The following is a 13,737-nucleotide window of genomic DNA, read 5'->3' as shown; positions in this document are numbered from 1 at the left end:
GTTTGCCATGTATCCAAAAGCAGCAGAGATGCAGATTTGGGCTCAGCCACATTCCAAAGCAGATCCATTTTAAATCGCACGAGCAAACAGCCTGATCTCACAACAGATCGTTCCTTCTAAATACGCCGTGCTGTGAGTGTGGAAAACTCAAGGCCTAAGAGAACACTCTGTATATAATAAATCAGAAGAGAGAGTCCCTAACTTGTCATCTGTCTTGTAACTGTGATTCACTGGCTTTTGTTTACTCTGTTATTCCTTTATTTTAGATTATTTTCCACCAGCTCCAATCTGGGACTTGGTGTTTTTGTATAATTGTCTGCTTTTAAAACTCCACAAAATCATGTAAAAATGTTGCATGTTTGTGTCTCCTAATAAGCATTCAGATAAATTGCCTAGACTGTGTAGGACTTTTCGAGAAATTGCAGAGAAATAACTGGCCTCTTTGTGTGTTTGCATGCACCAGTGAACTCGGGAGACGGCATTGTGTACAGCCAGCAGAAGAGGGAGAACATTGGTGACTTGATCCAGGAGACGCTGGAGGCCTTCGAGCGCTATGGAGGAGAAAATGCCTTTATCAACATTAAGTACGTGATCCCAACCTACGAGTCATGCCTGCTGAACTAACAGTGGCAGCAGCTGGGACTCGAAGCCTCCTGTGGGTGTTGGGGTCCTCTGTCTCTGCTGCTTTCAGCATCTCATCCCTTGTGACTTCCACAGCTTTCTTTTCCACAGCTGCCAAAATAGTGGCTTATGAGCCATTGGACTGTTAGCCCTATTGAGAGCAAGGCTTTCCAATACATAAATAGTGCCTGTTTCTTCTATTACAATAGTGTACTGTGCTTATTTGTTCTATGAGAAGAATTGCTTCTTTATACAGCTCTGACAGAAGCAGGAGTCCGAGTTAAACCTTCAGTTGTATAGACAATAAACCGTAATTTTCATACGCAATTCAGCAATTGCTGTTCTGTATGTGCCTGCCCTGAGGGTGATGTCAGAGTTCGTAAGGGAAGAGTTTATGCTGACTGCTTAATAGGTGTTTGTCATGGAAGAAAAGCATCAGTTCAGCAGAGCCTCTCTAGCAGCTGTGCGGAATAATGTGCTTTGACATTCAATAAAACTGTTAAATCTATATTCCAATTACAGCAGGAAATTTTTGCAGCCCGTTATAACCTGGGCTACAATTGTAATTAATGCTTCTAGCCTACTAGTGATCTGGGCTTCAGGAGCTTTTCAGTTCATATTTGGGTGCAGATAGGGGAAGACTGGGGAGAGGGTGGGGTCAAGGTTACGTGTGAAACGCCACTTTGCAAACATGTTTAAAACAAAAACAAAAGCTAGCTTGAATCCTCGTCTCTCCACCGTATGGCACACTGCCTCTAAGGACCTGGTGGGTTATTGACAAAATGTTATCCAGCAGTCTGTTTAGGGCTTTTAATTATTTTTGAAAATGACTTCTATGTATCTTAATGATTGCCCCTTGAAACAGATCAGAATATTTCCTTGGCAACTCTTCTTCTTCGCTTCATCTCACTGGTTGGATGACTTCTCGTAGCACCGCACAGTGGGTCTGATGGCCCTATTTGGGGATTTTATTGAGACCAAAAAGGAAAGACAAAAGGCCAGGCGTGGTGGCTCACGCCTGTAATCCCAGCACTTTGGGAGGTCGAGGCAGGCGGATCACCAGGTCAAGATATGGAGATCATCCTGGCCAACATGGTGAAACCCTGTCTCTACTAAAAATTAAAAAAAAAAAAAAGCTGGGCACAGTGGTGGGCGCCTATAATCCCAACTACTCAGGAGGCTGAGACAAGAGAATCACTTGAACCCAGGAGGCGGAGGTTGCAGAGCGGAGATCGTGCCACTGGACTCCAGCCTGGGCAACAAAGATCGAAACTCCATCTCAAAAAAAAAAAAAAAAAAAGACACACATTTTCATTCAATTGAAAAAGAAAAAAGGTGCCCAAAGAGAAGAGCAACTAACTGTAAGACAGTCAGCCCTGGATCAAGGCTCTTCAGACACATCAGATGGGGAGCTTCGGGCATTTGAAACTTAGCCCAGAAAACCTCATCAAGACGGAACACTGACTCTGCACACCTGAGAAATGCTGTCACTGCTTAGAAATACATAGCCTAAAGTATCTCTTTCCTGTAGCAAAGTGCAATTTCTGCATAGAAGTGAAGAAATGAATTGTTGTTTCTCCATGCACTAAGCGCCAGCCTCACTATCTCAAGCAAAATTTCTAAAGGCAAACACCAGTTTTGAAAATCAGCTCATTGTACATTTCCCCTCATTACTGTCTCAGCCTGTGAAATCTAGCATCTAAGGCGTGGCCGTCCTGTTTCTGTAAGCATTTTCTAGGGTAAAGGGAGAGGCAAACTAACTTTGATGCACGATATTCACTAAAGGCACGGTTAGAAGTAGACATCCACAGGTTAAGGCACATTACTCTCCAAACTATGAAATTCAATTGCATCCATCCGCTGGCATCAATGGCACAATCAAAGGGAATGCCAAAGTCCATAAGGTTATTAGTTAGGACCATGGCTTGCTGGCACCTTTGAAAGCTGGCACTGGGAAGGCTCCGACCCAGCTCTTTTGGGACACACAGAAGCAGCCCTGGCCGCTCACTCTTCATTACGCTCATGAAAACTGCTTGGTAGGAGCAGGAAGACCCAGCCACTTAGCCAAGAGCCCTAACTTTGGAATTAAAACATCAGGCTTTGGCCAGGTACGGTGGCTCATGCTTGTAATCCCAGCACTTTGGGAGGCCAAGGCAGGCAGATCACCTGAGGTCAGGAGATGGAGACCAACCTAGCCAACCTGGTGAAACCCAGTGTCTACTAAAAATACAAAAATTAGCCAGGCCTGGTGGCAGGCGCCTGTAATCCCAGCTGCTCAGGAGGCTGAGGCAGGAGAATCGCTCGAACCCAGGAGGTGGAGGTTGCAGTGAGCCAAGATCGCACCACTGCACTCCAGCCTGGGCAACAGAGCGAGACTCTGTCTCAAAAAAAGAAAAGAAAATCAGGCTCATTGACTAGTTCTGTCACTTATTTGCTCTGCTGCCTTGAACAAGATATTTAACCTCTCAGCACCTCACACCTCCTCGGCTGCGAAGTGGGGATGCCCCTTGCGTGCTGGAGAGTTACAAGGGGTAACCTACGTGAAGTGCTGCTAGAGTTTCTGATACCTGTCGAACTTTTATTTCAAAGAAGAACAACGTACAAAAGACTACTAATGTCTACGCAGGCAGAGCGATAGTATTTGAAAACTCCTCAGATAATATGCTGCTTCTTACGTGGCAATGGCGAGTGTCTCGGGAAAAGAAGATCATTTTGCAAAAGCCCAAAATAACGATATAGAGAGTGCCACGTTCTCTGGAAATTAAAAGGCAAAATCAAACCCCCGAGCCCACATTTTTGTTGTTTTAATAGAATTAGAAAAGGCTGCTTTTTCTGATGGTCAGTCCGCCCAAGTCCTCCTTCTAAAATAATGCTCAGGTCTCCTGCCAAATAATTTCTGAGTAACCCAACAGAGAAGGAGGAAATGTCAGCGGGTTTCTGGCCTCGGAGCAAGACAGCAGCTTCTTCCACCTGCTACGTTTATACACTGAAAACACCCTTCGAAGAGAGCAAAAGGAACGGAATGATGGGAAGCTGGAAATATTGAGGACTGAGTATTAGACCAGGGAATTTGTCTGTCTGCTTATGACTGTTGTATTTACTCGAAGACACCATTCAGGTGTTAAGTCAGTTAAGGGGGAGACAAGGGATGAGACCTCGGACACCAGGGTCAGAGGAGCTGGGTGGGGAGGCTGGGCCTGTCACTCGGGAGCTGGACGGCCGGGGGCGAGTCCCTTAGTTTACCTCACCTGCAGGCCAGCCTCTCTCCCCAGGTCACTGTGAGGTCATGATGATAGATACTGTGACATGGTGGTTCCGTGCAGGAGGGGGAACCCAGCAGAACTGCGTTCGAAGTATCTTTACACCACCGAGTAGCTGTCTTGTGACCTTGGGCAAATGACGTAAATGCTCTAAAACTCAACTCCGTCACCCAAAAATGGGGTCCGTGATGTTGACCCTGCAGGTTTGTTCCAAGCGTCGCATACATGCATGTTTGTCCAGCGTTCAGCGAGGCCCACGGCAGGATACCCACGAGTGTAGGAGGAGGTGCCTGTGGAAGCAGCCAGCCAAGTGCCTGGAGAAAACAGGTGCTCCATCATTGTGTGGTCCCCTAGGAGAGCCAGGCTCTAATGCCTGCTGAGCCCCTATAGACTGGGGTGGGTGGTCTCTGGCCCCCCACAGGCCCAAGGGAGACATGCCAGGATCTGCAGCCCACACAACCTCCTGGAAGTCACCCCCATAGGCACACTCCTCGCCATGATAGCATCCTCCCTGGTAGGAAGAATGGCACTTGATTTTTATGGCCTGACTCTATCTGAGAAATGTCAGTCAAAAATACAGAGTTCAGGCCAGGCACAGTGGCTCACACCTGTAATCCCAGCACTTTGGGAGGCTGAGTCATGTGGATCACCTGAGGCCAGGAGTTTAAGACCAGCTTGGCCAACATGGTGAAACCCCGTCTCTGTTAAAAACACAAAAAATAAACCCGGCATGGTGGCGGCGGCCTGTAATCCCAACTACTCAGGAGGTGGAAGTGGGAGAATTGCTTAAACCCTGGAGGCAGAGGTTGCAGTGAGCTGAGATCACACCATTGCACTCCAGCCTGGACAACCAGCGCGAAACTCCATCTCAAAAAATATATATATACGGAGTTCAAAAACTCTGTGAAATGGTTACATCCTTAGAAAATATTATTTTCGAAGCATATTATTTTCAAAGCTAAAGATATCTTAAGCAAAAAAACCCTTAAGTCTTTCCAGTTTGACCTCCATGAGATCTCTAGAAAAGTTTCAGTACAGGTCGTGGGACATCTCAGATGACTAATTTAGAGAAGCTAAAACTAAGGAATTTTAGGTCTTTTTCAACATGCACTGCATCTTTTGCTTCTTTGGCTGTTTTGAGATGTTCATCACTAGCCTTTTACAAGCAAAAGCTGGCAGGCTCAAAGACGGATCTTCTTTTAAAGAAGTAATATGCCTGAGGAAATGCCCCACGGATATTTTTCTAAATATAAATTTTGACTCGCCAATAGGATTTTAAATGGAGTCAGAAAGCCTCAAATGCTTTCTAAACAATTCCTTCTGTGAAAGTTTCCTTCGTTAGAAATGTACCCGGTGATCAAAGTTTGTTCAACATGTGACACTTCCAAGATAGAAGGAGGCTTTGCTTTCAGCAACATGCAATTGACTTTGACCAAGCTCCCATTCACACCATGTCGATTCATGTCCACCAGACATCAGGGCCCAGAGGACCTTGGTAGTCACACAGCCTGTGGGTCGGCAGTGTCTGAGTCACACAGAGGTAAACAGAACGGTACCCAACCTCCAGAATCCGCCACCTTCATGCAGGTGTCCGCTGGAGGCTTACTAGGCTGATCCTAAAACCACATATTCCTTTTCAGACCAAGAAAGAAGAGCTTCCCGAGGCCCGACCAACCCCTTTCTGTTAACAATCTCCTGTTTGAAGTGACTTAAACTTTCTATTACCTTTGTGCACCAGAGTCAATATTTCTTTGCTCTCTTAGGGAATCTAAGAGAGTCTCCTGTGTGCTTGGAGGGAAAGGCCACTTTGAAATGGCCACTGTATTATAGTTATTTATAATCATGACATTGTAATACAAAAGAAACTATAAGCCTCCTCTCTGCCCTACAACGGGAAGACAATAATACAAGAACACTTGGCTTAATCAAGAGCACTCTGCAACAGGAAAATACATATTGGTGCTGAATCAGGTTCTAAAAATATCTCCTATCACCTTTGTTTCTTTTGCAGTCTTAAACGTGTGAATGCATGAAAGCTGCATGGAAATCCAAAACAGAAGTCAAGCTTTGTTTTGGAGAAACTCTAACTAGCAAACCCTAGTTTGTTCTCCAGTTCAAGTGCTGGTGATGATATTAAAGAAGAATGTAGTAGCTATAGAAGAAAGTTTGTAAGATTCCTTCCGTGGTTGCCTCAATAAGGAATGATTATATTACTACTGCACAATGTTATCTAATTTTAGATCTCACTACCGATGTGGCTCGGTTCTTCTTGCAAGTAACTTGGCAATTACCCAATTCTCCCATCAGTAGTTCATGACATGGACAGACACGTGGGGTAAAGCGCCCTTTGCACATTGATCGATTTGCATTTCTCTGTTACAGAGGCTGACTTTTGCTTTCCCCAGTGGGAATATTTGTAAGGTACTTGGATTCTTTGTTCATTTTTACTTTGCCAAGTTTCTGTAAGTTTAAATCTGGGTGAAAGGATTTGTTCTCCTCCTGTGCTTGATAAGTGTAAAATTTTATTACTTTAGTTTCTTTTTTATTTAGAAATTATTGGGAAATATTCCCTGGCCTTGCCTTGAGTATCTCTGTGCCCTCTACCCAGAGAAGTGCACATCACACACAGTATTTTGAAGATCATTTCAGAGCACTTTCAGATGTTCTAATTCCCATCTAAGAAATGGCAGTGCTTCCATTCGGAGAAGGAGAGAGAACGTACCTTCCACCTGCCCTGGGGACAGGCCGTGATGGTGTGGAGCTGCGGGTAGAGGAGCGCATGTGCTGACATGGATGGACGGCTCCTTCTCAGTCGCCTTTGCTGGGTCCCTCTCCTCACCTTCACCTCTAAACACGGCAGGCTCCCAACTCAAGCGTCGGTCTCCCCTCTGTTCCCCAGGTGACCCCGTCCAGCCCCACAGATTCCCATGCTGTCTGTGCATGGCTGATTCTCCCATTTGCCCTCCAGCCCAACTTCCCCAGTGCCCGCTGGGCATGTCCACCAGGATGCGGAAGAGATGGCTCACGCCGCATGCACTGACCCATCTGACTGCTGCCACTCTCCGACCTCCGCACCCTCCCCACGCAGAGGGCTCCAGCTCGGTGAACCGGAACTCATGTCACCACTGGGGCCAAAACACCAGGATCAGTCCTCTTTCTTTTCAACCAACCCAGTACAAATCCTGTCTACAAAACCTTCAAGATCTGTGTCTGGCAGCGTCACAGCCCCTCCTCCTCACTCTAGTCCAGGTCCCCAGCTCACCTAGCTGAACTCCTGCCCTAACTGGGAGTCAGTGACCCTTTAAACGCAAATCAGACCACCATGCGCTCAACCCTCCAGCGGCCTCTGCCTCCCAGCCGGGATACACTCCAAATCTCTGCTGTGGGCGACAACGGCCTGAAGGATGTGGCCCTGGCTTTTAAGCTGTTTCTTCCTGGCAGTGTTGTGGCCCCTCTGTGGGCAGAGGCTGTGCCCGCCTCATCCCTGCTCCTCCAACAGGCCCAGCACATCCTCCCCTCAGAGCGGTGCCCTCCACGGTGCTCCCTCAGCCTCCTCCCTCCCCTGGCCTCACTGTGGTCTCTGCTAAGTATGGCTGCCTCAGAAGGGCTTTCCTCGACCCCAAGCCTCTTACTCTCTGTCCCCTTATTTTGCTGGACGAGTGTCTGACTGCAGTACCTATCTGCCTGTTTTTTCACTTGTTTATTGTGTGTCTCTACCCTAGGGTGTGAGCTCTGTGAGAGCAGGGAATGCTGTTCACTATGACATCTCCCTCGCCAGGAAGCACGCCCTGGGCCTAGTCAGCCTTCAAAAGACATTTGTAGGCTGGGGGCGCGGTGGCTTATGCCTGTAATGCCAACACTTCGGGAGGCCGAGGTAGGTGGATCACTTGAGGTCAATAGTTCGAGGCCAGCCTGGCCAACATGGTGAAACCCCATCTCTACTAAAAATACAAAAATTAGCTGGGTGTGGTGGCGGGCACCTATAGTCCCAGCTACTCAGGAGGCTGAGGCAGGAGAATCTCTTGAACCTGGGAGGCAGAGGTTGCAGTGGGCCAAGATCGCGCCACTGCACTTCAGCCTGTGCACTCCAGCCTGGGTAACAGGGTGAGGCTCCATCTCAACAACAACAACAAAAAAGAGAGACATTTTGTTGAAGAAATGACTGAGCAGCCCTTATAAAAGGGTACAGACCGGCCATGGTCAAACCAGCCTGGCAGAGAGAAGCAGAGGCACCCTTGCACCCCATCCTGCCATGTGAATTGACCAGGGGCACCCTTGCACCTCAACCTCCTGTCTGACTTAGGCAGGGGCACTGGGCTTTGGAGGGTGTCCTGTGTCAAAGGTACTGCTGTCTTGAGGGAAGAAGAATTATCAGCCCAAGGCAAGATTCCCTGGAGACGCTCAGGCTTTGGGAAACACAAAAGATGCTGCTGTCATGGAAAGGGGTGTTCATTATTCCGTTTAAACCAAGTCAGAAGTGTTTTAAGTATCCTCCAAAGCTCCCAGAAAGGCAGGGCCCATCTGTCTGTTCAAAGACCAACGTCCTCCACGTGGGCTGCAGCCTAAGTGTGGCTCTGGGGCAGGTGCCGTGGCACACACTCGCCGTGTCCTCCTCCTCCGAGTCTCTCACTGGGCTCCCCAGGGACCACGCAGGCCCCACACTAAAGGATCATCACTGAGGCTGCAGCAATGTGCAGACTCCTTCCAGGCACGCCCCCGCCATCCCATGTGCCAGCAGGGGACTCAGTGCCCATGGCCTCAAAAGGCCATTTACATTCACATTCTCAGTGGGACCAAACAGAAGGAAACCAGTGTCCTGACCCCACTGACAACCAGAGTGGCCCCAGCACGCCCAAGATCAGCAGTTCTCAAAGTGGGCTCCCGGCAGCAGCAACCTCAGCGTGCCCCGGGAGCTTGGGAAGAAGAGCTTGGGGTCTCCCTAGAGCTGCTGAATCAGAAACTTCGGGATGGGGTCTGTCAATCTGTGTTTGGACAAGTCCCTGGTGACTGCGGCACACCATGAGGTTTGAGAACCACTGTCCAAACCAAGGCTTTTAAGCAGATGGTAACGCCCAGCCATTCGGAAGGCTCCGCTGAAACCCAGTGAGCCAGAAGCCTGGTTCTGCTGACCCTGCTTCCGAGCCCGGCCATTCTCGTGATGTTCCATTAGGCAAGAGGGCTCTTCAGGGAAATTAATTTAATGTGGGCTTCAGGAATCATCGGAAAGCTTTAGCTTCTCTCGTCAGGAAGGTAACTACATCGTCCCCAATCTAGAACAAGAGTGATAGGTGTACCTTAGAAAAATATGGTTTAAGTCAATCAGTAAAAAGCCAATATTGTAAAAATCTATTTTCTTTGCTTCAAGTGTTATCAGAAAAAATAAAAATAAATAAAGGCTTAGAAGTCTCACTGTTCAACACGGCATTTCCAAATATTCAATGTAATTGTCATCTTCATATTTGAAACTTTAAAAACAATGAATCACTTCCATTAATACAGAAAGAAAACTTTCTAGTGGAGGCTCAAAATCCAAAGAATCGGGATCGGCGCTTCTAAAACGACTTACGTATAATCTCGTTTTGTCAGACGCTGAAGTAAGACGTCTGGAGGAGCATTCTCTCCACTGGTGTAGGTTTCAGTCTCCGTGGGTTCGTGAAAGCAACCTACAGCCAAAACTATGTGACACACAGCAAACCCACATGCCATCGATTTCATTAAAGGCATAATAGGGGCATTCTAGAAGCAGAGCTTTAAATGGCCTTTTTGTCTCCTTCCTCATACATCTGGGGCAGTGAACATGGCATTAAAATGCAGCCAGAAAAAGGTCCCATAGAGAACTTTATTGACAAAAAGGTAAATTTTTAATAACCCTTCAGTAGGCTTGATTCAAGAGGGGGTGATATGTCATATGAGTAGGATTTTTACAGCTCTCATAGGAATTCCCCATAGTAAAAGAATGTTTGCAGTTTAGAGAGAGCCCAACTGCAAAACATTCCTCAACTGTGACAATATTTGTCTCAATCTAATATTATGAGGTGGATCTTTGTTTGCGGAGAGGGGAGAGGCTAGGTCCTGCTAGAGAATTTCTCTTCAATTCAGGGCTCAGCAAATATGACCCAAACAAACAACCAAACTGAGAAAAATGCTTTATTGGAAAGGAAGGGATTGAGTCTTGGAGACATGCTTCAATAGCTCCTCATGTCACCAACACGGCAAAGGCCACATAGCTGACAAATAACAGCACAGCTCACGGAAGAGGCTGAGGGGTCCTGGCTGAAAAATGCCTTACTCTGGAAAAGATCTGTAGGAATCTGCAAAGCGGTGCAGATGTAGACGGCCTCTGTTTCTTCAGCAGCGAGGGAGGCCACCGTTCATTGCTGGAGGGAAGCCCGCCCTCCCCGCGGTGGCTGCTGTGGCACTCAGAGGCGTGAAGGCATGTGGAAATTCACAGTCCCATGCCAGCGTGCGGGGCCGGGAGCAGAGGTCCCACTAAAGAGCAAATACTGTACTGTTTAAAAAAAGAAAAAAAAGTTAAAATCTGAATCCCAGTGTTTGTTCACAGCTGGGCTGTAAAACAAGTAGACGAAGACCTCAGGGGCTTTGTGATAGCATGGTGGATTGGAGGGAAAAAGAGGCGGTGTCATTTGGATGCACAGGTAGTCTAGGCGAGCCGTGAGAGCAGAGAAACGGAACCCCAACCTAAAACCTGAAATCAGGCCTGCAGGCTGGTGAGAGGCGGAGAGTAAAACCCTTTGTTTGGTTACGCTTTGAGGCCAGCTAAATTGCAGCTCCACCACTTACCCTCCAGCCTCACTTTCTCCATCTGAAAAATGAGAGCAAGGCACTGGCAAGGAGGTATTTTGTGAAAATCACTTAATATTTGTGCTGACATTTAATCTTTCAATAGAAGATATGTGAGACATAGAAATATAAAACACAATGTGAATAGAGAAGAAACACGGGGAGCAGAGGCGAGGCACGGTAAGCACCTTGGGAGGCCAAAGCGGGCAGGTAGCTTGAGGCCAGGAGTTTGACACCAGCCTGGTCAACACGGTGAACCCCCATCTCTACTAAAAATACAAAACTTAAGTGGGAATGGTGGCACGTGCCTGTAATCCAAGTTACTCAGGAGGCTGAAGAACAAGAATTGCTTGAAGCCAGGAGGCAGAGGTTGCAGTGAGCCAAGATCCTGCGACAGCACTCCAGCCTGGGTGACAGAGGAAGATGCCACCTCCAACAAACAATCAAAACAATGCGAACAGAAACCTCTACACTCCACTCTGAAATCCCAGACAAGCTCATCTCAGACTATGAGGCCATTCGTACCATCAGGGGGAACAACGCGGTGACCAGCCTGCCTTCTGTGATGTGGCGTCAGTTTTCCGTGTCATGCAGATGTCACAGCCCAGAGCCTGTGCACACTATGGGTGGCCAGGCCCGTATGTTTACGGCTCTGAAGACCAAGGCATGAAGCTCCAATGTTTTTCCACGTGACACGCCTGTGAAGTGATGTTTGGTGTTAGTACAGAATACCAGAAAGCATTTCTTCTTAGCCACCGTGAACATACTTGGAAGTGTGTTTCCTCAGCATTTTATTGGTGAGAATGTCAGCTTGGTTCAGTCTGCCCTTCAAAGACGTGTGGCTCCTTTTATTCACAAACATCCCCCAGCTCCTCGCTGCCATCGGCCACGTCTGACTTTCTTCTGCCTCCCAGCTTCCGATGCCACATTCTTTTATCAGAGTCCTCTCCGTTACTCTTGGTTTTTAAAACCTGATCGATCGTCACTGGTTGGACAAACACTTTTTAATTTCCCAAGAACCACAGACCAAAACCAGGGTGAGAGGTCGCTGGGATTTAGTCACAGATGAGATTTAATCTGTTTATTTTTAGCTTCTTTATGAAAGTTATCATTTTCCCTTCAAAGCCACACGAGGAACCCTACTTGCCTTGTCGGAGTGTGATGAAAACGCCGCTTGTCCTGGGCTTAGAGGATTACGGTCAGATCGGCTGCATTTCCTCAACAGGACTCAGAAGCCCCCGTGGCCATGCCTGCCATCGCAGCTCCCCAGAAATGAGGGGCTATCATTTGGATATTTGTCCCCACCCAGTCTCATGTTGTGATATAATCCCCAGGGTTGGAGGTGGGGCCGGGTGGGAGGCGTTTGGGTCTCGCGAGCAGATCCCTCACGGCTGGGTGCTGGAAAGATCTGGTCATTTAAGTGTGTGGCCCTTCCCCCATCTCACGCCTGCTCCCGCCATGGGACCTGCCTGCTCCCACATCCCCTCCTGCGGGAGTAAAAGCTCCCTGAGGCCTCTCCAGAAGCAAAGCAGATGCCGGCACCATACCTCCTACACAGCCTGCAGAACCACAAGTCAATTAAACCTCTTCTGTTTATAAATTACCCTGTCTCAGGTGTTTCTGGTGCTTCTCTACAGTAGTGCGAGGCAGGCCCAACACGTGAGGACCCCTCCTGATTGGTGCCCTCAGGGAGGGAAGGACAGGGGGGTCCCGGCCTGGGCCCCCTACCCACTGGCACCGTCATGGCTCTGTCACCGCCATCTCTTTGTGGTTGGGTCTCTGGGTCTCCCATTTTCTCTTCTGTGGGGCTTGCAGAGCCACTGCCCCCAGGCAAAGGGAGAGGGCCATAAAGCGGCCTCCGGGCTGCGTGGGCAGATGGGGTGCGCAGAGGCCGGCCCTGTGGAGACGTTACTGCTGCCCACAACCGCCTGTGGAAGCAACTATGTTTCTGGGGTAAATTCCCAGGGTTCGTTGTCTCACACCAGGAAAACTGAGGACACAGACACACACGAGGAATTCAGGAATGCTGGTTAAAGGCAAAGGAGAGAGAAGGAAAGAGAAGGGAAGCGGTTTTCGCTGTGGTGAGAGAGAGGGGACTTCCCAGAGGAAAAGGCCGGCCTGGGGACGCGCTGGAGTTTCCTGTCGGGTTTGGGGAGCCGGTGTCTGATTTACATCCAGGCTCACGGGTTGGTTCCATCAGGTATGACGTTCACATAGCACAGGGGGAAGGTGTTCTAAGAAGCAAATGGACTTCCAGCCAGCCCATGTTGTCTGCTGCTTACTGTGATGAGGCGGACAGAGAGGGAAGGTGGAGCCGCCATCCTGGGCGTGACCGGCACGGCCGCCGCCGTCTGTCTGCAGCTCCATCTCACGGGCTGCTCTTGTTAGAAAGCAAAGTCATCTGGGGCTGCTTCTCATTCAAAGCAAAACCTTACTGCGGACTTCTGTGCCCTCACGATCTGCCTAGGTAATTTCTTAACTCCTGGATCACTGCAAGGCCGGCATCGCCTCGGTCCTGAAGAGAAGCCTGAACTGGGGAATGAAGGACTCGCCCTGCCTCGGTCCAGCACACGCACGTGGGCCTGGAGCGCGTGGGCCTGGAGCGCGTGGGCCTGGAGCACCTGGGCCTGGAACACGTGCTCAGGAGGCCGGTGCGGCGGGGCCGGGCGTGCTCTGCCGGCGTCAGAAACAGACGCCCGCCCGCAGCCCCCGAGTGTACACCCGAGGTCCTGCGGGACAGGCCGGCCCCTCGCAAGGCTGCCCCAATGCCCAGGACCAGAAGCTTCAAGAGCAGTCAGTGGCCACGTCAGGGACTCCGTACTGAGCAGGAAGTTGGCCCACCCAAGCCCAGAGTCCCTTACAACCCAACATTCCCTCAGTGCACGCAAGCAAATGCAGCAGTTCAAGAAGCTGCTAAGCTGCACGGGGCCCAGTGGCTCACACCTGCCATCCCAGCACTGCGGGAGGCCGAAGTGCTCAGATCACTTGAGGTCAGGAGTTCGGACCACGTTGCCTGGCCAACCCAGCAAAATCCCATCTCAACAAAAAATACAAA

General features: G+C 49.1%; 1 protein-coding gene across 1 annotated transcript in view; it reads left to right on the top strand.

Annotated features, from left to right (window-relative positions):
• The window catches only part of PACRG (parkin coregulated), a 589,608-nt gene extending 588,656 nt beyond the window's left edge, over window positions 1-952 (top strand). The window contains exon 5 of the mRNA XM_032253240.1: window positions 464-952. Within this exon, the coding sequence (XP_032109131.1) occupies window positions 464-624 (161 nt within the window). The 3' untranslated portion in view covers window positions 625-952. The remainder of the gene's footprint in view (window positions 1-463) is intronic.
• Window positions 953-13,737: the final 12,785 nt, after the last annotated feature.

This window comes from Sapajus apella, unplaced genomic scaffold (genome assembly GCF_009761245.1).
Source record: "Sapajus apella isolate SASKATOON/1434 unplaced genomic scaffold, GSC_monkey_1.0 scaffold82, whole genome shotgun sequence".
NCBI lineage: Eukaryota > Metazoa > Chordata > Mammalia > Primates > Cebidae > Sapajus > Sapajus apella.
This window is presented reverse-complemented; position numbering and strand designations above follow the sequence as displayed.